Source organism: Lutjanus erythropterus, chromosome 23, assembly GCF_056507025.1.
Source record: "Lutjanus erythropterus isolate fLutEry1 chromosome 23, fLutEry1.hap2, whole genome shotgun sequence".
NCBI classification, from domain to species: Eukaryota; Metazoa; Chordata; class Actinopteri; order Lutjaniformes; family Lutjanidae; genus Lutjanus; species Lutjanus erythropterus.
The window spans coordinates 3,877,634-3,900,553 of NC_139339.1; the positions used below are offsets into that span (position 1 = coordinate 3,877,634).

The 22,920-nt window shown below is 42.3% G+C and overlaps 1 protein-coding gene across 1 annotated transcript; it reads right to left on the reverse strand.

The window, feature by feature from the left end:
- Window positions 1-133: 133 nt before the first annotated feature.
- Window positions 134-22,542, reverse strand: LOC146305417 (uncharacterized). The gene is made up of 32 exons (XM_084712319.1): window positions 20,307-22,542; window positions 18,424-18,485; window positions 18,228-18,266; window positions 17,710-17,904; window positions 17,074-17,450; window positions 16,737-16,942; window positions 16,237-16,371; window positions 15,803-15,901; window positions 15,652-15,689; window positions 14,132-15,417; window positions 13,994-14,028; window positions 13,278-13,430; window positions 12,932-13,060; window positions 12,720-12,758; window positions 12,090-12,215; window positions 11,866-11,992; window positions 11,452-11,622; window positions 11,296-11,330; window positions 9,696-9,860; window positions 9,449-9,583; window positions 8,679-8,717; window positions 8,450-8,590; window positions 7,854-7,948; window positions 7,649-7,672; window positions 6,458-7,004; window positions 3,165-6,122; window positions 2,941-3,049; window positions 1,607-1,726; window positions 1,141-1,446; window positions 692-808; window positions 474-595; window positions 134-392 (listed from the first exon to the last, which is right to left on the reverse strand). The coding sequence occupies exons 1-32, from the start codon at window positions 22,242-22,244 to the stop codon at window positions 318-320; spliced, it is 10,143 nt and encodes a 3,380-aa protein (XP_084568445.1). The 5' UTR covers window positions 22,245-22,542; the 3' UTR covers window positions 134-317.
- Window positions 22,543-22,920: the final 378 nt, after the last annotated feature.

Below are 22,920 nucleotides of genomic sequence, written 5' to 3' on the forward strand. Positions count from 1 at the left end.
TTTCATCCGAATTTGGCTCAAATTTCCAGAAATCAAAAGACAACGCTAAATTAATGCAGGTTTCCACGCACTTAAGAAAATTTTAGGAGTCAGGGACATCAAGATAAACATGAACTTCATGATGAAACTAACGTTCCTGACTTTTTCCAGAACCGAACACAACTTAACTGTAGGCAGATAAAGGCACCAAAACTGTAGAGTCGGAGGGAGTCTGAATCCCAACCGAGGTCACACAGTGGAAAACCGTTCACTTGTCCAGTGGCACCTTTTTCACAGTTTTAACAACAACAACAACAAAAAAACCTCTGTAGTCAGGATCAATCAGATAAGGAGCCCTGAGAACTTTGTGTTGAATTTACTGATGTTTTCTGTTTAAGTTTCTGATAATGTTTCTGAAAAAAAGAGAAAAAAACAATATGAGGCAAAGTGTGTGTTTTTGTGTGTTTAAATTTTGTGTATGTGTTTGTGGTTACCTGCAGGTTGTCATGGTGTCTCTGGCTGCTGCAGTGGACGTCCTTGGCGGTGCTTTCGTTCAGGTAGAAAACAGAGCAGAGGTTACAGAAATACCCTGATTTAGGAACCACGAACTCCTGACCTGAAGAGGGAGACGGTGAAAATGAAGCGGGAGGGAAAGGTGTGACTAAACATTGTTTTCAAATAAAACCAGTGTGTGTTAGTGTGTGTTTCTCACCGAGGGGGTTGTTGGGTTTGAATGGCGGCAGTCTGAAGTCAGCAGGGACACAAGGAGACTGAGAACGAGATCTCTTTGCTTCAGGTCCGACGGGCTCTGTCCTCAGTTTACTCACAGCTGAAGAAGAGAAGGAAACAATAATCAATAAACAGTCAACACTGCCATGCAAGTTAAACAATTAATCACTTAATCTGCAACAATTTAGATAATTCATTGATTTAAGTCATATTTCTCAAATGTGAGAATCTTTTAATACTGACTACACAATTCATCAATAATGGAAATAATCTTTATTTACAGCCCTAAAAGTAATTTTAATCCACCTGGGGGGAAAATTTTAGAGTCACTCAACAGCAGCTCAGAGTGAATGAGACGCTAAAACTGAAAAATAAAATGTCTCTGTTAGTGTGGAAATGTCCTCAGTCCGTCCTTCTTTCAGCTCTCTGTACCTTTAATGTCCGTCCTGCTCTGTCCTTCCTTCTCCTCCTCTCCTCCCTCCACACATCCCTCCAGTGTCTGGTTCTCAGGGTTCTCAGGGTTCTCCGGCTGCAGCTCCTGTCCAGCAGAGGCGGCATCGACTTCGGCTCGGCTTGCTGCTTCCACCTCTGTCTTCTGGACCTCCGGCTGGACGTCACTTGACGATGTAGACGGATCTTTGTCCAATGAGGAGGAGGCATCGAGTGAGGAGGGAGGCAGTACATCAGCTGGTTCTTTTTCTTCTTCTCTCACTTTTTTCCCTCTGGTAGATTTTCTCACTGCAGTAAAGCAATGAACCGGTCAAGTGAACAAATGAGAGGAAAAATGCCAAGTTTCATGTTTTTAGAGCTCCATCATTGGAAAACAGTGAAGCCAAAGGTTACAGTTTATGTCAAAAATATAAATTTTTAATTTTTGTACAGGACGTGTGTGTGTTACCAGGTGTCTGTCTGGTTCTCTTCTTTGCTTGACCTCTTGTTGTGATTGTTGCTGCTTCCTTTTCCTCCTCCTCTTCCACCTCGCCCACCTCGTCTACCGTCACAAAGCTCATACTTTCCTCTAAAACAGGAGAAATAAATCAACACTCTCAGACAAACATCAACCCAGAAACTTATTCGTTAACAATTTTCTAGAGACATTTTAGAGATATGGAAGGCAAAATATAATTTTGAGAGGGTCTTATTTTAGCAGGGATAAAGTGTTGTGAACCAGTTTTACCCTGTTCACACGTTCTGTGAGCACAGTTGCCTTCTTCAGTACAATGTCCCACTGATTTTACTCTCAGCTGACTGTCATCTGCCTTCCTCACAACTATAACAGAGAATCCCAAAATCTTCACATCGATTATTCATCAAAGTTGTTAATTTTTCACAGCTGATAGAGTCTGTCACCCGCTAATCTCCAATATGAGGCCTTACGGATGACGTGAAACCAAAAGCCTCATCTGATGTAGAAGCAAGTTGGATTCTGACGGCACTTCGTGACATGACAAGTGGAAACGTGGAAACAGAGAAACAGGCAGACGAATGGCTCAAGGATCAGGAGCAGGTTTGGATGTTCTCATTCAGGAAAACTGAAGCAATCAGCTGTTTGCTCGCTCGTATTGAATCCATTCAGGAAGTGGTGTGAGGTTTTACAGCTGTGCTCGTTGTAGATTTTTATCTTTTCCCGATAAATCAAAAGGGAGAAAGTACACAGGGTCCAATATGTCTTATGCTGAAACTGGTTTAATGAAACTTGGCCAAGGATAATGAAAGAATAATCACTGCACGCTTTGTCCCGATGTTCCCTTCAGGGATACAGGGATCCACACAGAATTAATCTGTTGGTCTGCAAATCTAAAACATGCCAAGTATGAATGAACAAGGTCACAGCTCAGCAGCCTTTCCTCCCATTGCTCGGGGTCAGTGATATGCTAACAGTTATGTCTGCTCCGTTGAGAGACACAAGGCAAACACGCTGCCATAGCAACACTAACAGGCTGTTCACTAGTTTATCTCAAAGAAGTAGACAGCTGCATCTACTGTCTCGAGGGGGAAATTTAGTACAGGCCTCCCAATGACCTCAACGCCTTAGTATGATACCTACAGTTTGGGTAGTGGATGAATTTCGAGCTGTACTGCATGTGCGTCAAACATTTTTAAGGCACACCTACCAGCCAATCAGAAAAGAGTATTCGCCCAGACCGTGGTATATAAAGAGATAATCAGTAGTTCTCTTGTGGGTGTAATGAATAAGTATACTTCACTATGCACTGACAGAGTAACACACACCTGTTATATCACTGAGTTTGCGTTTAGCAGATCTTGAGGTTTTCTCAGCTTGCTCTTCATCCGGCCTCTGTTCCTCATCATCACCTTCTTCATCCAGAGTCACCAAAGTCTAAAAACAGCCAAAAGAGATTTTTAGCCAGCATTTGTTTGTGTTTCACAGTGCTTCACTGTCATTTCCCCATGAAAGAAATAGAATTTGCATGTGTTTAAATCTTAATCTTTACCTCTGGGTTTAAGGAGTCCACTGATTCGTCCTCCTGGTGGAGTGGGCGGGTCTCCTGCGAGCTTTGCTCAGCCTTGCCGTCCTCCTCCTCTTCTACAAACTCATCCAGAGTGACGAGTGTCTGCAGCTCTCCTTCAGTGATCTCTGCATCCCACTCTTGACTCTCCGGCGCTCTCTCCTCTCCGGCCTCATCTGCTCCCACCTCATCCAGAGTCACCATCTCCTTGGTGTCTACCTCCTTACTTCCTGTACCAGACCCTGCAGCAGGTGGATCATTTACCTCCTCTGAATCATCAGCTGTCTCACATAAATTCTCCTCCTTCATGATCACTTGATCTGATGCTTCCACCACGGTGATACCACATGTTTCTTTTTCTGCTGATGGAGTTTCATCTTTTATCTTACTCGTTCCCTTCCTTCCTCTATCAGGCTCTTCTGTGGCTGCCAGCTCCTCTTCATCATCTTCCAGAGAATCTACTACCTCATACATGGGCTCTTTCTCCTCCTCCTCCTCATATTTGGTTAATCCTGCCAGAGGTGTGCTGTTCTGTGTTTGCCCGTCATTGTTTTTAGAAATGTTTTCTTTTCTCAAACTCTCAGACTGACCTGTGGGGAGCAGATTGTCAACCATCTCCTCCTCCACAGAATCAAGAATCTGATACGTGGCCTCTTCTTCACCAGCCACTTTTTCACTCTTCAATATCACACTGTCTTTTTTAGTTGTTTTAACCACTTTCTTTGGTCTTCCCCTTTTTCCTTTTTGTCCTGTAGGGGACTGATCATCCTTAACAACTTCGTCCTCCACAGAGGATATTTCATGGGTAGAATCTTCCTCGCTTACAATAATGCCACTCTTCTTTGTTGGTGTGCTCTCTTTTGAAGGGACTTCTCCCTCTTTCTTTGGTGTTTTTTCCCTGTGCCGTTCCTGTGACTCTCTGGCAGTAGCGCGCGTCCTTCTTGTTGGAGTTTCCTCTTTTGTTTTCTCATTCAAAGCATCTTTCTTATTTGTTCTTTCCCTTTTTCCTCTGGTGGATCTTGTTGTGACAGTCGGTTCATCATCTGCAGTCTCGTCCTCCACAGAGTCTAAAATCTCGTATGTAGCCTCCTTGTCCCCAGCAGCTTTTTCAGACACCTCAGTGAGATTTAATGTAACTTTATCCTTTTTCTTTCCTCTTGCACTCCTCCTTCTGCCAGAGTTTTCTGTGGTGGCGGCATCTTGAACTGGTTCAACTTCAACAGAATCTACTATCCTATACGCCATTTCTTCAGTGTCCTCTTTGAGTTCCTTAGAGACTCCTGCAGTGGTGTCCATCTTTGTCCGTGTCTCATATTTTCTACCCATCCTGTCCTGTTTCTTTGTTGATTTCTCCTTCTCGTCACTTTTGGATGTTGTGGTTGTTTGGCCACTCCTCTTTAATGGCTGATCATCTTTTCTGACAGTCCCCTCTCCTGTTTTTGTCCTTTTTCCCTTTACGCCAGTCTCCGTCTCAGTCTCATTATCGTCCTCCAAAGAATCAATTACCTGATATACATCTTCCTCCTCCTCTATGGGCCCATATTCTTTAGATATCTGGTCACAGGGAGTGTCAACTTTTTGGCTCTCCTCCTCTGTTGCAGTCTCATCATCAATTGAATCCAATATCTCAAAGGTTTCTTGTTCAGTAACATCACTTTCAGGGTCTTTGAAATTGTCTTTGTCATCACAGTCTTGAAGAGGCTGGTCTTCATTATCTTCAGAGGCTTTGTAGAATTCGACTGAAAGCATTTTCCCTTTGACCTCTCGTTTTTGTCTTCTCTGCTGCCCATCTTCATCACCCCTTGCACAGATAGCTTGTTTGCTCTCTTGATCTTTAGCTACTGCATATTTAGGTGCATCATCAGACTTGCCCAGTGCTTGATTTTCACCTTCCTCAGACAGTTGTTTTACTGTGGGACTGTCTTCAGCATTGTCTACCACCTGGAAAGAACCATCAATTTCCATTGCATTGTACTCCTCTGGGTGGACTTTATCTTCATCGTCAACGCTGTCCAAGACCTGATAGCTTTCCTCATGCAGAGTCTGACCCTCCTCAGGTCCAGTTTGCTGGGTTTCAGAGCTGCTGTCTTGTTCGTCTGTTTGATCATCCAGTGAATCAAGGATGTGGTAGTTTTCACCGTTGTCATTATCCTCTGTTTGTTTATCGACAAAATCTTCTTTCCCTTTCTCTTTGACGGTAAAATCAATATCTAGACTCTGGGCTTTGCTCAATTCTACCCCATGTCCCTGTGGTGTCGGATGCATCTCTGATGATGTCTCCATTTTTGTCTCTGACTCAACAGTTTTTGCAGCAATGCCCTCTGCTGACACTTTGTGGTCAGATTTTGCCACTGCAGCCTCTGTGTCTTTTGCTTCCTCTCTAAGTGGCTCCAGATGAATCTCCACTGATGCCTTGAGAGCTGCTGCTGATGTTATCTTTTCTCTGTCACGTGTAGCAGAGGATGATCGTGTCCCATAGCCAGGAGACGTGGATTCTTTGGATGGAGACAGCATCTTGTTCTGTTTTGTTTTTGGACCAGGGGAGGAAGAGGTTTCAGTAGACAGTGAAGAAGAAGAGGAGGTTGTCTTACTGACACTGGCAGAGGACGAAGGTTTGGTAGGGGATTTGATGGGCTCAGATGATACTTTGGACTTTTTTGGTGAGACACAGCATGAGTTAGAGGAGCTCGACTTGGATGAGGGGGGTGAGAAAGAGGCTGAGCTATCAGAATCTTTCAAAGACCCTGTTGAGGTTTGTTTTCCTCCTGAGCTTGGCCTCTCTTTTCTCACTCCAGAGGAAAATGAAGAGGAGCAGTGAGTCTCGGGACCTGCGTCTTCCACGTCATCACCAACTTCATCAACCGTGACAAAGTCATCCATGTTGAAATTCTGGTCATCAAAAAGGTGGGTGTCTGAAGAAATACTGTCGTCCGTAAAATCATCCTATGGGGGACAAAGAAAGAAGAGATCACTCACATTATGAGTCAGTTAGTTAGCCTAATATTCAGAATAAATTAGAGAATGTGAAGACATTTATTGGACAGGGTTGAGGGAAAACAGCACAGACATGCACAGTTATCACCCCCTTTTAAAAATTTCAAAAAACAGCAAATTTTGGTGAATGTACCGCTCAGGTTTAATCTAAATCTAAATCAGTTTTTCCAAAGGCCACCAAAAAAACTCAACACAGCTGTATTTAAGACTTTTTGGTCACATTTTTCTCTTTCAGATTTAGGCACTGACAAATCACACTTTTGCCAGATGTAACTTTGCCTTACCGCTTTCTCTTCACTCTGAGACCTGCTTCCTCGGGTGAGTCTGTGCTGGCGAACTGCCTCCATCAGGGCCTTAAAAATGTCCGTGTTAATCTCAGGAACTTCTGACAAGTTTTCTTCAGACTTGAGGACTGCGCCTGAGGGGGCGGAGCCGCAGGCAGCAGGGACCGTGTTCCCACTGTTGACTGCAGAGGTAACTTCAGGACTAGAGACTGAAGTTGTTACCGACTCCTCTTCCCTGTCTACTTTCTGTACATTTGCCTCTGGACCATCAGTGGAGTCCATGGCGATCTCAGTTCCTGGTTTCTCACCGTCCCCCTCCTTCGTTGCTACATCACTTGCAGCAGTATCACTTGGCTCAGAAATGATGGCGCCAACAGGGCCACTGGCACGCAGAGCAGGTTGTGACCCGTTATCTAAAACTTCAGGAGGAGGAGGCTGAGTTTGACATTTCACAGCTGCAGGCTGGGCTTTGACTTCGGTGGTCTCTGGTTCAAAGTTTATTGTGATCTCACTTGAATCATGCAGACGCTGTTTTAAGCTCTTCAGACTAAAATTAAAAACAGAAAGAGACTGTCAGTTGCAAATTACAGCAAGGTCATTCTCACAAAATGACTGAATGCAGCACTTCTTAGAGGAATGAGTTCTCATCCAGTATTAATTGTTCACTCATCTCTTGGTTCATATCAAATATACTATATATCAGTAAATTGAGTGTTTTTATATTCAAACACCTCTCTTTTCTTATCCTGTAAAACCATTCAATTACACTACAGACCGTGTTTTTTCAAATGAATCGACTGCTTTTTTTGGTTTGTAAATGTTGCTATTAATGTAGTCAAATGTGTTTTGTCAAATCAGCGTTCCAAAAACAGAGGATATCCAGTTTACAGTTATTAAAAACATAGCTGATATTTCATTTTCTGTTTATCAACCAATCTTCACATCCTTGTGGCTCCAAAAAACCTTACAGAACTTTTCATGACTCAACCTTAACGCAGGGTCATAATCGTAAATTCATCCAATGAAATGTGACTTCGGTGTGTCAGCTAACACCGCCAATATAGAAAATGGAAATTTCCTATAGGCCTGTGGGTCATAACAGTGACAATGATTACTTGTTACTCCTTCACAACTGAAACTGGTTTTTCTTTCTCGTCTGGTCAAGAATAAATTAAGAAGTGATATACTCACTTCTCAAAACGTTGAACTTTACTCCTGGAGCGAGGGAAAAAAAAGGAACTGGTCAGTTTATGTAAGAATGGAGGATTAAAAAAAGAAAAATACTTTGACACATACAAGGGCAACCTGCTGTCATAAAGACTGTCTGCAGAAACACAGACGAGAGTTATTATAAAACAAATTTTTAAAAAAAGGCAAAAAAAGGACACATACATACCATACTGGGTGTGTTTTAAAGAAGTCAGGTGAGAAACTTTTGTATTTCTCCAGCACCCGTGTTACACCACTAGAATCGGCCATCTCAATGCAGATCTGAGGGACGATCATGGACAAAGAGAGTGAAAAGACGGAGAAAAGATTATGGAAGTGATGAGACAAAAGCAACAAACAGCGAGAGAACATGAGAATGTTTGTATGTGAAGTTACAGTGTATTCAAGCAGAAGTGTTGTACAATCTGTGTACAATTAATTCACTTTGTAGGGTGTAAAAAATGTAGATTTAGATCTTATAAATCTTGTTTCATGTATGACAATTTGGTTCTTTGGTATGACAGGCTGAACATGCATTCTTAGTGGTTTAGTGCTGAAACATTTAATGGATTTACAGAAGATCTTCAGATTGTGGATGTCTAGTCAATCACATTGAGTATCGCTGCATAACTCATAAAAGTTCAGACAAACTTTTTGGTTGTTTGTGATGCTGAGTATATATCCAGTTCAATGAAATAATTTTATACTTTAGGACTGTGCACTAACATGGCAGTTCTCTCAAAACTTAAATGTTAGCAGTGCAGGTGTTTTGTGTTCTTGTACCCTGTTGGCGAGCGGCAGGAAGCTGACAAAGGTTGCGATGGAAGCCACCGCTGCCATCACCAGCCTGACGACTTCCAAGGACGTCTCTGAAATCTCCACACACAGCAACCGCTCCTCCAGAGACTTCGGCTCTGGAACTCCCTGGAGAGCAAGAAATAGTTACTGTCGAGGGCCAGAGATCCAAAGATAGTCGCTTACATTTGACAAAAGATTTACATGAATGACTTACAGCGTTGCTCCACTTCATCAGAGTTTTGTACATCATCTCCTGTGAAAAGATTACAATTCATGGCTTGTCATAGATGCTGTCAAAACACATTTAAATTAGGTTCAAAACTTGAAGGGGGAAAGTATTTGTTGTCATATGTCATAGCTCTAATTGCTGTGAGCTGGAACAAGTTAAAACCATAAAACTGGGCCCAGTAACTGGCAATGATCTGCACATGCTTCTCCAGAAATAAGAGCCAAATCGGCCAGATGGCGGCACTGTAATTACTGCCCAAAAATGCCAGTTTTGAAAGGGAACATCCCTTAAACAAAGTCCAGCTCAGTTGAAAAAAACAAAAAGCCTCTTTGACCAAAAAAGTCCACCACAATAGATTTTTTTTTCCAGAATGTGAAAAACAGTAATATGACATCTACTTTCAGGATTTTTAACACCAAACTGGTTATACAGCCTTGGGGGACTGAGATACAGATGTCTACTATTATTGACAAAGATCAGTCAAGAAACATGGCTGCCATCAAACAAAAAAAGGGCAGAACCGGGAGGAAACGTAACACATTAATCATTTGTCCACTGGACTTAAATCTAGATTTTGGACCTGAACCATAGGGGACACCACAAATACCAAAAATGTGTCCTTCAAAACAAAGTAAACAGAATATTGGTGTACCAGCTCTGGGGGAAAGTATGACCCAAACTCTAAAGTGCCATATTGATTTTTAGCCTATCACATATCTGCTCCTTTGGTGTTCTTCTTTTTCCAGTATCCGTACCTCACTGGACTCGGGTTTCATGTGATCCAAGACAAAGTGGACACTGAGCTTGCTGCCTTTGATCGAAACACGATTTGTGAGGTGATCTCGGACAAAATCGCAGCATGTAGTCCAACTGGCGAAATATACAAAGGCCTGAAGGTGAAGAGAGGAAAGAAAAAAAAACACACAGCTCCATTTAATTTTATAAACACTGCAATAAAACTGTGATTACAATAATCCACTCCATTTCTACTCTTCTACTTACCCTCTTCTGCAGGGTTAAGACCGTCACGTTGTAGTACAGGGAGTGAAGGTTCTGTTTGGGGAAATACCTCCAGACCAGCTTGACCACGTCCTCATGCTTGTAGCTGCCCTCTGGCAAACCAGTCAACATGATTGTGGGACACATGGAACATCGACGTCTGGACTTCTAAAAAAAGACAACACATCGCTCAAAGCCCAAATTTTAATCCGAGCTGATTCAATTTCATGGTACATATTGATGTTGTAGTAAAATGGACTTTCAGATAAGCAAAAACAGAAGAACATTTACCGATCAGCCATAACATTAAAACTATTAAAACTAAAGTACTTCTAGTCAGACTTCACTTTGATGACCAAAAGCATAAACTCGAGGAGTCTGTTGTTTACACACATATCTGCTGACAGAGAAGATCTTAGTACAGCGTGTTCATATGGGCACAGTTCAGACCAAAGGCTTCAAGATAAAACTGGAGCTGTTTTATACAGTATGTCTAACATCATACAGAATCATTATCATCAGAACACTAGACTAGAGGAGGGTCCTGTCACAAAGCCAGTTAGGCAGTTTATCCACGGCTCATGATATCAGTGTGTCAGACAGGCTGATACTCCTGAGACAAAACATGAAATATTTTAATCAACTCAACTATATCAATTATATGTCAGGCACTTTTTAAAGATACTAATAATTGTCTTTACTGAATTCTCTGACAGTGTAGGTCTCCCTTGGGCTGCCAAAACAGCTCTGTCTCATCAGGACGTGGACTCCATGAGACCTCTGAAGGTGTCCTGCGGTGTCTGGTACCAAGACGCTAATGGCAGATCCTTTAAGGTCCCCAATACCCCTTTTTGACCGAGTGCTGGTTCAGAGCCAGAGCCTAATTTAGAACCGCTTCTTTGTATTTCAACAACCAACAAAACCGGCTCTCAACCCTGAAAACTGATACCAGAGTGGCACCAACTCTTTTCTGGGCCAAGAGAGTAAGAACCACTTTGTGAGGGCCTGGGGACGGGATTATCATGAGCAGCAGATTTTGAGCCAGGCTAAAAGCTGTCAGTACATTGTTAGTATGTGAGGTTTCCCCATATGTGGTCTGTTTATCCAAATAACGTGTTTCTGAAGTTTGCTGCGACATGTTTTGGAAATGCACGGGGCTGGAGACCCACATCGTTTGAGGAAATACTCAGATCCCTTAATTAAGTAAAGTAACTGATATATTAAATACATTTAATACAGTATGTCATTGATACTGAAGAGTTCCTGTATAAGCAGCTTTTTGATATATCAGTCAGTCGCAGCCTGATCCGAGTATATTTCTGCAGGTCACATAATCTCATGGGTTACCAATTATAGTGTGACAGCGGGTGAAAATGCAAAGGTCAGTTGTGATACAGTCATGTCCTGTTTGAGTCCACTGATCAATCTGCTGGTTATGCCAGATGTAATCATTTACTTGTCTTTTTTTTTTTTCATTTTTGCCTTCATTTGACAGGGATGGCTGAAGATATGACAGGAGAGAGAGTTTTTATGAGTTTTGAATATTAAAAACAACAATAAAATAAAGTAATGTGGGTGTAGTTATGGATAGAAGTCGGCTTACCTCAATGCTTTTCTTTCCTGTGGCGGTCACGTAATCTTGGCGTTGGGAACGAAACACAGGGAAACGCAGTCACTTTAATGAATCACTTGCTAAACGTGCTAAATTATTATCAAACTTGTCACAGTGAGAATGTAAGAAATAAACGGTCTGTCTTACCTGGGATGATGAACCAAGGACAGATGGTAGGGAACAGGAAGGGACTAGTTCTCAGCGTGACCCAAAATGGTGAAGTGCTGCCGTGTGGAATGTCAATTTCTGCTGTTGGTGTAGTTGCCCCGGCGACAGCATCCTTGCTGTCCGGCAGGGTGCTCTCAGGACGTTTTGGTGCTGCACAAAACGAGTCATGTTTGAATATATACTAAGAGTTTCAAAGCAGTGGGGCACCGACTGAGCTTTAAATCAAAACCTACACCAAGGGTTTCTGTGACAGGACTCCAGTTAAATCTTTGCATCCACCTGTACCATAGCTCAATCTATTTCTAAATGAAATATTATTTTTTCCCACTTTAAAACAAAACATTTTGCTGTCTTAAGTGTACACTGTTTTTATGTCCCAAAACAGAGACTTACGTAGTGATGTAGAGGCCCTGTATGGGACTCTCAGTCTGTGGACTTCGTATCCAGGAGCCTGTTTCAAGAGACTGTTCCACACTCCGAGCCGATCAGCATCACGGACAAACAGAAACTGTATAAACACCTGGAACACACACACACACACACACACACACACACACGACAGGTGAGACTAACAGCGAGGCACTTAGACACACATGCTTGTATGTGTGTGTTTCTACCTTATTGAGGAGAGGCAGGTAGTTCTTGACACATCTGATTCTTTTCAAAGTCTCCCTGAGGTCCCTGCTCTCACTCGGTGAAATGTTCTTGATGAAGATTATTTTCTCTCCATTATCTTGCACACACTGCATCAAGAACAGGAAGTGACCAAAACATTTACAAGAGGACAGAGACACCCACACATAAGTATGACGGCGTATTAGGGACATTATTGCAAATAAACAAAAATTATGGAGCCAGACAAGGGGGGTCACAGTCAACGAAAAAAAGTTCAATAAAACAGTCTCTTAGATTAAAGTGGTAAATCTACGAGGAAAAAACTTGAATATTCTAGATTGTACTCATACATTTGTGAGAAAAATGTGAGACAAATTTTTTGAGATTAAAGTCAAATTTCCAATAAAAAAAATCAAAGAAATTTACCACTTTAAACTTGTCGGTCCAAGTGTTTGATCCTGGAAAGTCTGAGTTCTTTTTTGGAAAACCAACCCTGTCCCCTGGCTCTGCATTTTTTTTTTCCAGTACAACACGCCATCATACATAACTGCATCACACAGTTTCAATAAATGTAATCTGAACAGTTTTTCCATGTAAAAGACAATATCTTGGTGTGTGTGCGTATCACTTACAAACTTGATCAGCTTCATCAGTCTTTTATAAAAGTCAAACTAAAACAGAAACATCAGAGTAGACAGTGTTAAAAGACAAAGATACTTTTCCACAAAACGCTGCTGGTGAATATCAGTTTTAATCAATCTGCTTCTATCAATAAATATACATGTGCTTCTGTGAACATTTTAGGTTTTCTATTTTCTGGGGTGTTCTGTCCATAAAAGCTCACCGGTGTCATTGTGATATCACCAGATAGTACATGGAAACGGAGTCTGGACCCTTTGAAAAAAATGCCGTTCCTTCCAGAGAAAGCCAGTATGTCGTACACGGTCTCTAGTGTCGGCATCTGAACAAAGGCCTGAGAGGAAAACAAGAAACAAAAATATATTACTACTTTTATTAACTTTTAAATGTTGCATTAATTACCTTCAGCAAAAGCAAAAAAGGGCATTACAGTAGTGAAAACAGAGACCATTCATCTCAGAATCAGCCCCCGTGATCAAAGACTGAAAAGCAACAGAAGAAAGATGAGATTAATAAACTCTACTAATGCAGGTTTACAACCTGGTGCCTACCATGCGTGTCTGAGGAATAACATAGATGTTGTCATTGAAATACTGAAACCCAAACGGGATGAGCAATCTGGCGACGTCATCCTCTGTGTAGCAGCCATCGTAATATCTCGGCAGCCCAGTTATGAGCAGCTGCTTCTTGCCAAGTTCAAAAAACTGGAAAAATTAAGGAAAGAAAGAGAGAGCAGGATAATAATGAATGGCAGAAAAAAGATAAAGATAGAGTGCACTTATCAACACAAGTCTGTGTTCATTGTGTATTATTATCAAAATGCTTATAACTACAAAACCCTGCCAAGCAACAGTGCCACTAATACTACCAGTGGAGATTTGTTTCCCATAACCAGATGTATGCAAAGTTTTTAATAACGAAGGTTAATGTTTCGACATAAAAGCTGATTAGATCAACCCCAAAAACTGAATTCCAACAAGTGAGCACCGCCATGTTCCAGTTTTCAGGTTTATAACAAAGCAAATTTCATGAAAATCAGTTCAGAATTAGTGATTTACAGTTAATGACTTGAAGAAGACTTGAAGAAGTTGTTAATGACTTCCTACTGGCTGGTTAAGAGAAGTGAGGGGTTAGCAGTCTGTACAAAACAAAGCAGTCAATAAAATACAGTTTGTTCTTTATGTTACCTACCTACTAGTTTAATTCAAATTTTAAGAAAACTACATCTGTAAATACTTTAATACTTAACAGAAGTGATTTGACCTACTCTTTTTGAGAAGCAGATATTCCAGTGGAGGCAACCTGTGAAAGAAAAATGTTAAAAAGAAAAAGCAAAAGATTAAGATTATGATGACATGCAGGCATTTGTGACAGACAAACATAGTCTCTTTCTCAGATTTCTTACCTATATTTTTTTGTTGCAGGCGTTTTTCTAACATCTCCCCAGCATACAGATGGGTAACTGCAGCTGGAGAGGACGTGGACGCTGCCTGCAGCTGCTCGCCCGCTGCTGCAGCTGTTGGCTCAGTTGTGACAGATGCATCCATTGCTGGTTCTGTATTGGTTTGTGTCTTCACAGGATCTTCAACAGCAGCTTCAGCTGAGCTTCCTGCAGTCTGCGGTTGTGTTTGTGAAGCCTCAGTCTTGGTCTCCGGTCCTTGTGCAGTGGACTCTGGTTCTGACAGGGTGCTCTGCTGGACGTCTGTTAAAGCTTCCACAGAAGTTTCTGATGGTTGAGTCTCAACTGAGATGGTTGGTGATTGTCTGTCACTGGATTTGTCTGCTGATTTTTCTGGTCCAGCCTCTTCTGTTGTTTTTTTCACTGTGCCTTCAGCACAACTTTCAGTTTCCATGGGCTCTGCCACTTCATCTCCTGTCTTCCCAACCTCCATTGGTTCAGCATCATTGGCCCTGTCTTCCTGCTTAGGTTCAAAAACTTTCACATTTGCTGTTTCAACAACCTCAGCTGTGTCTTTTGGCACCAACGCAGCTTCTTGAACCTTTGCTTCAGATTCTTTAGGCTTGTAAGTTTCTACACCGGGCTGATTTTCTGATGCAGTAGATTTTGAAGGCACACTCACAGCATTTGCAGCTGTTTCTCCAACCTTTTCTTCAGCCACAGTTCCTACTGCAGGGTTTTCAGGTTTCTGTGTATTTGAGGCCGTAGCTGCTTTGGAAGCCAAAACCTCTGGTTCAGTGAAGATCTCTTTGCCTTTTGTTGGTTCAGTAAGAGTCCTGTCTGCTGATTTATCAACCTCAGCTGTCTCTTTCAGCACCACTATCGACTCTTCTACGCTGGTTTCTGATTTTTCAGACATAGATTTTTGTTTGGAGTCACCAGCGTCAGCCACGGACTTGGATGCTGAGGATACCTTTTGTTTTAACGGTGTCTTTTTCACAGCTCCCTTAGCAGGCAACTTTCCTGTTTTTACCACTTTAGCTATCTGCTTGGTTGAGACATTCTTCGCTTTGGAAACCAAGACTTTAGCTCTAGTGACAGTTGTTAGGCCTTTGACTGAGCCTTTAGCTGCAACTTTCTGACTGGTGCATTTGCCTGTTGTAGCTTTTTCAGCTGCAGAGGGTGAAGGCCCTTTAACCAAGAAAGGTCTGGAGAGGAGAACACTTTCAGTAGTAGAGGTGGTTGTAGCTTTAGTGGTCTCAGTTGTGGAAACACTAGATGTGGTGGGTTTTCTGTGAACAGAAGAGACGCACATGGGTCAAACAGAGGAAACTGGAAAAACTGATAGATAATGTCATTGTTTGAGTGTTTTTATGTGTTCTTCACCATAAGATAATATTGTCCTTCACAGGTTTAATTCCTAGAATGACTTTTAATCTATGATTCGGCAAAATGTACTGACAAAAACAGATAAAACCTTCCTACATTGCTGTTGAACAGAGTTCATGTTGTGAAACATGTCTTACTTTTGAGAAGGCTTCTTTATCTCCTTAGGAACAGTCTCCTGCAAACAAACAAAGTGAGACGTGGTATATAAATTAATCTAACTGACAGTGCAACCAGACAAATGTCAAGATGTATATTTACCAACGACAGAAAAAGAAAGACAGAGTGTACCTTTTCTCTGAAAACAGTGACTGCCATTCCTTTCACATCAAAGTTCTTCACATTCTTCAGTTTCTTAGCGTCTGCCTCTTTCTCAAAACACACGATTGCCTGCATGTGCACACAAACATACAAAAGCACATATCTTTGCATTACTACAACATTCAGGACAATCTCACTCACCACTAGGCTATATGTCTAACTGATCAAATCTTTAATTTTAGAGGTATTTCCAAGAGTTTTTCGCCTTTTTTTACATTCACGCACTTTTAAGTTATATTTATGATGCCAAAAAGTTTACATTAAATTATTAAAAACAACGGGCTGGGACTATTAGTGGATGGGGATAATTTGATGAGTCTGGGTTAATTACATTTGTTCTCATTAAAAGCAACAGATGGTTGAGGTACTAACACATACACACTCTTCATTGTTTCTATACGTACCTCCAGTCTGGACCGAAACAGTACGACTGACTTGGTTTTTCCAAATTGCTCCACAGCAGTGACCACATCACTGTGTGAGAGACAATTATAAATCCCTTGTAGTCTCACCATGGTAGGAGGTGAAGATTTACCAGACTGAACAAAGAGGGAAAAAGAAAGCACAAACTTAGACCAAATATAATATAACTACTGATACTGGTTGTCTTTTACAACCCAGATCCCCCAAAAAATGGGATGTTGTATTAAACACGAACAAGCACAGAATGCAATGATTTGCAGAACTTTTATCTATATTTAATTGAATACACTATAATGATATATATATATGATATATGAGATATTTAATGTTCATACTTATAAATTTTGCTGTTTGATTTGATTTGATGCCTACAATACATTCCAAAAAAAGTCAGGAAAGGAGCATGTTTACCACTGCAAGAATTTGTTAACCAGATAACAGACTGTTGCCAAATTTCCTTGGAACATTAACACACACCAACCTTAGTCTTTGTTGAAGAACTTGCCTCACTCATCTGCAGGCTGGACTTTGCTTTAGAGGCCTTTGTGGTCAACTCTTTCTTCTTTGGTGTAGAGGAGGAGGATGAGGAAGAAGGGGACTTCAACTTTGCTAGCTCGGCCAGTAGGGCAGGAGCCAGAGTTTTAACCACGGCCTCCAGGTCTGACTGTTTTGACAGAGACTGGACAGCTAGAGGGACGAAGAAGAAAAGAGTTTCAGATGTTGCAGTAACATTAAAACAATCTGGACTGACAAATAGCACCACAGAAAAAAGGAAAAATATGTTTAAAAGGTTTTTAAATGTCTGCAATTTCACAAACCTGATGTTTCCAGCAGTTTCTTAGCCAGTCTCTCTGCACTGCTTGACTTCTTCCATTGAAGGGATGACCCCTCTGCAGAAGATCGCCTATCACTGCTCCTCCTCGGTGGCGATCGTGTCTCCTCACTGCTCCTTGATGCCGATTGTCTCTCGTCACTCTCTCTTGATGGGGATCGTCTCTCACGGCTCCTCTTTGGAGATGATCTTTTGTCACGGCTCCTCCTTGGAGATGATCGTCTATCATCCTTGTTTCTCGGTGAGGACTGTTTCTTGTCTCTCCTCCTCGGGGACGATCGTCTCTCAGGACTCCTTGACCTTGACCGATAGTGGGAGGAGGTCGAGTAGTTGTGCAGTGGGGACCGAGAACGAGACCGGGACCTGATTAAAGTCCAGTTGAAATTACTTTATTACTCAATGCATCTAATGACAAATTAAATAACAGCAATCAAACATTTCACAGCAAGTCTAGATTTCTCAAGGGGTGACTGACAGATCTAAAGAAGCTAAAATGAACGTTGATATTGAAACAGATGTTCTACAGGAACATTATCTGGTACTTTCGCAATCTGGTAGTGACGAGAATCTCGTCTGTTCACCCATGTATCAGTGCACATACCAAAAATGATCTCAGACAGACCTGCGAGCGTATCTTGAACTGTGCGGCGATCTTGATCGGCTACTGCGTTTCTCCCTTCTACCCCCAGAGCCATGGTGGCGACGGGGGCTGGACGAGCGGGAAGGTGAGCGACTTCCTTGCCTCGTTCTCTGGTGACGATGCTGGGAAACCTGTGCAGGGGGTGAAGGCGAGGGCTTGGCATCTTTACCTGCCTCCCTGAAGACAGCAATGGGTGAGAAAAACATATGTGAATGGCAGGAAAGGAAAGATCTGTAAAAATCACAACTGGGGTGGTGGCTGTGTGTCTGAAAACTAAAGGCAGGCAGACACTGTATGGATTCTGACGTATTTCAGTCCTGAATTGTTCATCCTGGGCCAATTTTAGAATTTCTGCTAGATAGTTATTGTTTGGACACTTTGAAGGAAGTCACCAGATTATGGCCGAGCCAAAAATGCATATTAAAACTTGTAGTGTGAGTTAACACAAGCTGCAAAATCAATAACATCACACAGTGTCTGTCCAGCTTAAAACAATATACCTGGGTGCGAGTGTAATGTCACCGTCCCAATCTGGGTATCTGTAGAAAGAAACAATTGAAACACATCTATTAAAACTTTTTGTTCAGTGTTGCCCCTACAGTATTTTGGCAGATCCCTGGTGGGCATCTGCCAAAAGTATTCAGAAAAAGGCAATCAGTATCTAAAGATAATTAAGTTGAAAGAAAAACGACTGACTGTTTTCGCAGGAGTCTGCAGCTGTCAAGGTGAAGGCTGGTGTTCTGGTGGGCGATCCAATCCTAGTAGTCAGAACAACAAACGCAATTTAGATCTGGAGACATCATCAAAACAGCCTCAATATCTCAACTGCCATTTTTGTGATTGTCTGATAACACATTTTATTCAACATTACAGCAGCCTTAAAAAAAAAAGTTCTTTAAATCTCCAAAGTTCGTGACTCATTGTTGGTCTGTTGAGTTTTTTAAGTCCATGTGTCCAATTCCCCATAAATGTTCAACCAATAGCAGTCATCTGAAAAACAGGAACAACCTTGAGCCCACATGAGGTGCTGAGACATTAGTAAACATTAAATAAAAAGCCGACTTCATGGTCAACTCGATTTCAAGAGCAACAAGTCTTCATTGTGAAATATAACAAACAACAAAAACAACAAAAAAAATTCTTCTTTATAGTGCAATGTGCAGTTCTGCAGTCTTGTGGAATGAAGTTTCCGGAGGTTTGGCGAAGGTCCTCTCAGCAGAGGTCACTATCTCGCATGGATCAGGACAAAAAAACATGCTGAGACATCTGGAGTAGAGGCAGGAAGATGTGGAGACTGGGGAGAGGAAAAGGCTGGTGTGTCCCTTTTAATTAGCCAAATTGTGAAATGGGGGGTGTGATGGTTGCAGGTGGCTCTTAGGGGTGTAACTGTACACAAGATTCATGGTTCGGTATGTACCTCTGTTTTAGGGTCACGGTCCGGTACATTTTTGGCACAGCAGGGAGAAGACAAACAGGCAGAAAATAAGATGTATTTTGTAAAAAACAAACAAACAAAACAGTTAAGCACTTAAATACTGATATATGTCAGTAATGCTCTATCTTTAGACTCTGACCTGTTAATTCCTGACAGACAGACAGACCCCACTTCTGTTGGACAATGTTGCCATGCAGTTTGACACTAACCTTTGTCCATTTTCACTGTAACTAACTATGAGCAACGACTCTACTTGAGCTCAAAATAACTGAGCCAACTAGCATGCTCCAACTAATCTAAAAATGGGTGCACTGCCAAAATGCTCTGGGTAAAACTCACATTGTAGAGTTTCGTTTTACATATGTGAGTATGAGATATAAATAGCATGCCGAACCGAGGAAGTGGCATACCGATCCAAACATCCAGTACGAAAAACGTTTAGGACAAATACATGTACTGTTACACCCCTGGTGGCTTTGGGTTCATAGTATTTGAAGTAGTGACTGGAATTCCTCTTTGGGACACAAAAAATACATTTAAGAAACACACAAAAGAGGGGCAGCTTTGCAGCCATCTTCCATCATCCTCTGTTGCTCTAGTTCTTCAGATTTGCAGATTTCTCCTCGGCACATCTGAGCCACTGGTTCCGTTTTCAACAACAGTCTCAGAAGTTGGCATCATCTCATCATTACATATCAAATTCTGCAACTATTATTACTCAGAGTAAATCTGCCAATGTCCATTACACACCAATGATTTTTATCTTCATCCGTCTGAACTACACAGTAACATCTGAACAACAGTTTTAACAACTTATGTGACTGGCATTCTTGACACATTTTGGTACAAAATATTTAGTTTCATCAACAGTGTTCTCTCAATGCTTGTAATCTCTCCTACATCCAAGATCATTTTACATGAATTAATGAGCCAATTAAATTCAAAGAACATTTTACATAAATTCTCTTAAATACACCATAAAGTACTGCCCTTAGCCTTTTTTAACAACGCAGTACTTTCCCACAAATTAAAACATGAAACAATTCAAATTGGTATTTTACAATTAAATAACAATTTGAGATATTGAAAAAAACAACTCACGATTTCCAAAGGGAGGGAGAACAGAGTGCAATCGTCCACTCACCTTCATATGAGTGCATTCTTTGTTACACAGAGAACAGGAATGTGGAAAGATTTTTGGTGAGGCTGCTGCATAGTCTTGCATCATGGCCGGAGTTGGCAGACCCTTGGACACCGTCACCTTTTCTGGAGGCGGCCTGTTGGAAGTCGGCAGTGTCATGTGATTGAAGCTCATCAGGGCTGGGGTTGGCTGAGGCAGAGCTGGAGGAATAAGGATGGGGCGAGGGTCACCAGAGAGACACATTGGACGCTGCAGGGCCCGTGACGCATCAGTGATGCTGGGGATGAGAGCAGTAGGGGGGGCTGATTTTGCAGCGGAAAAAACTGGAGGCCACATGGCTTGACCCGTCTGCGATACTGGCTGCTTCTGCATCTGCTGCTTCTGTGTCTGCTGTTTTTTCATCTGCTCAGCAAGTCTTGACGCTTGACCTGGATTTTTACTTTGATCCTTTGTGCCCCTGGTGTTGTTACTATCAAAGAGCACAAGACCAGGTCGGCTGGGATGCACACCACGTAACATAGAGCCGGGTGGTTGGGTATTTGATGTTGACTGGCTATCAGCCTCTGGTTCTTTGGAAGGAACAGGTCTGGAGGCTTCAGACTTGAAAACTCTGATGTCTGTGTCTTTCTTTGGCAGAGAGAAAGAGCTGGGGATTGTTTGGGAGGTCTGGTTTGGTTGGGTCTGCAATCGTTTGGTGTGATCGTGGCTTGGGGGAGCAACAGATTTCAGCGCTGAACTGTACGAAGAGCTGGGACTGGTAACAGACCTCACCTGCACATGTGAAGAAATCAAGGCACTGCTTTTCACCTCTGTTGTATTTTTTTGTAGTGGTTCTCGACTGTGTCTGCTATTGTCCATCACCAACATACTTCCGCTTCCACCACTGTTGGCTCTACTGCCACTGGTCCTGACAATATCATTCCCAGCCCCTCCAGTATATTTGCCAGTATGTCCATAATCAATCACTTTACTCTGCTGGAGAAAAGCAGATGATTTTTCTTTCTGATGCATTCCTCCCCCTATAGAACTACTCAAACTGTGAATATCCAGTCCACTCATGCTCCTGGGGGGTTGGGGTTCGGGGTAGGGTTTTGACTGAACTCCTGTTTTAATGGTTTTGGTTTTCTGTAGGCGGATTTGGCGCAAGATGAATGGCAGGTTATCAGGAGTGATCTGGTCTTCAGGGTAGGAGATGAGCTGTTCCAAGTCCTCTTTTTCCAGTCCAAACTGGAGAAGGATGTTGGCAGCTGATTCAGAGGTGTACTTGGGTCGACTGGACTCTGCAGGAGGACTGGGTTTGTCTTGCACCGGATAATCATAATTACCTAACCCTGGAATAGACTGCATGTCATTTTGTCTCTTGCTGGGGGCATTATACCTGCCATCATCACTGCTTGCATAATTAGACAAAACAGATGATGAATAAAACTTTGAGTCATCAGCAGTGGGTCTTTTATAGTCTGACAACCAGTTCAAGGAGCTATTACCCCTTTCAACATTCGAGTGTCTATGTCCTAATGAGGCAGAGGTTGAGGACATTGGGTTGGAGGCCATCCCTGTACCTGGGGAACAAAACTCACCCCTTGGAGCGCTGGTAAAGCGGGTGTCTTGGTCTATGGGTTGGTGCATTGGTTTGCTGAGAACCCTCACCTCTTCTCTGATTCTGCTAATATGCATGTCCATAGACCTCTCTATGTCTTCATCCATTATGGCCCTGCTCTGTTCAGGCCTGTAGTTCACTGACTGAGACATCAGCGATGGGAGCATTCGTTCAGAGTTGTCAGGAATTGCAGAGGAAGCTCCAAAAGAACTGAAGCTGGACCTAGGTCCAGGATGAGATGCACCTCCAGGGTCTCTCTCTGCCTGTATACTGGGGAGTCCATACTGCCCCTGGGTGGAATTTTGATTCCCAGTGGCATAATTATACAGGGGATGGGACATGTTGTTTGCGATCTTCAGAAGGTTCAGGAGACTGATGGCTGCAGCAGTCGGTGAGGGTGGTGTTGCAGGTACGCAGGGAGCAGGTGTGTTGGAATTGGCGGTAAAGGTTCTGGCACGGCTGCTGACAGCAAGAGCGCTGTTTATCTGCGTCAGTGCTAGTTGGGCTTTCAGTTGAGCCAGCCGCAAGGAGGCTGCCTGCTGGCCAATCAGGAATGAGCTCCCTTGGAGCCTTCCAAGTAGAGGGCTTGTTAGGGGCCCTGAAGCAGGAGGAGGGGCACAACGCTCTGATAGCAACGAAAAGCTGAAAAGTTAAAAAACAAAGGAAGGGGTTATTAAGTGAGACTGGACCTCATCTTCTTGGATGGACAAAAATCCATGATCTGGAAGGTCTTGTGTCACCCACTGTGATGCTTTCCGTTGGATACACAATCATTCCATCTATTTCCTTGTCTCCACTGGCACGAAAGAACAGATGAGGCAAAAGCAACAAAGCACAGGTCAAGAGAGAAAACAAGGTCACTGCTGTTCACAGGAAACATCCAGGACAGACAGAAACTCATTATTTTCCTTTCTATACTGATTTCTGGTGGAAACAGTTATGCACCAGCAGACAGACAAAGCACAATGCAAAAATTTACACCTCACAAATGCAAATGCAATTTCTATTTCAGAAAAT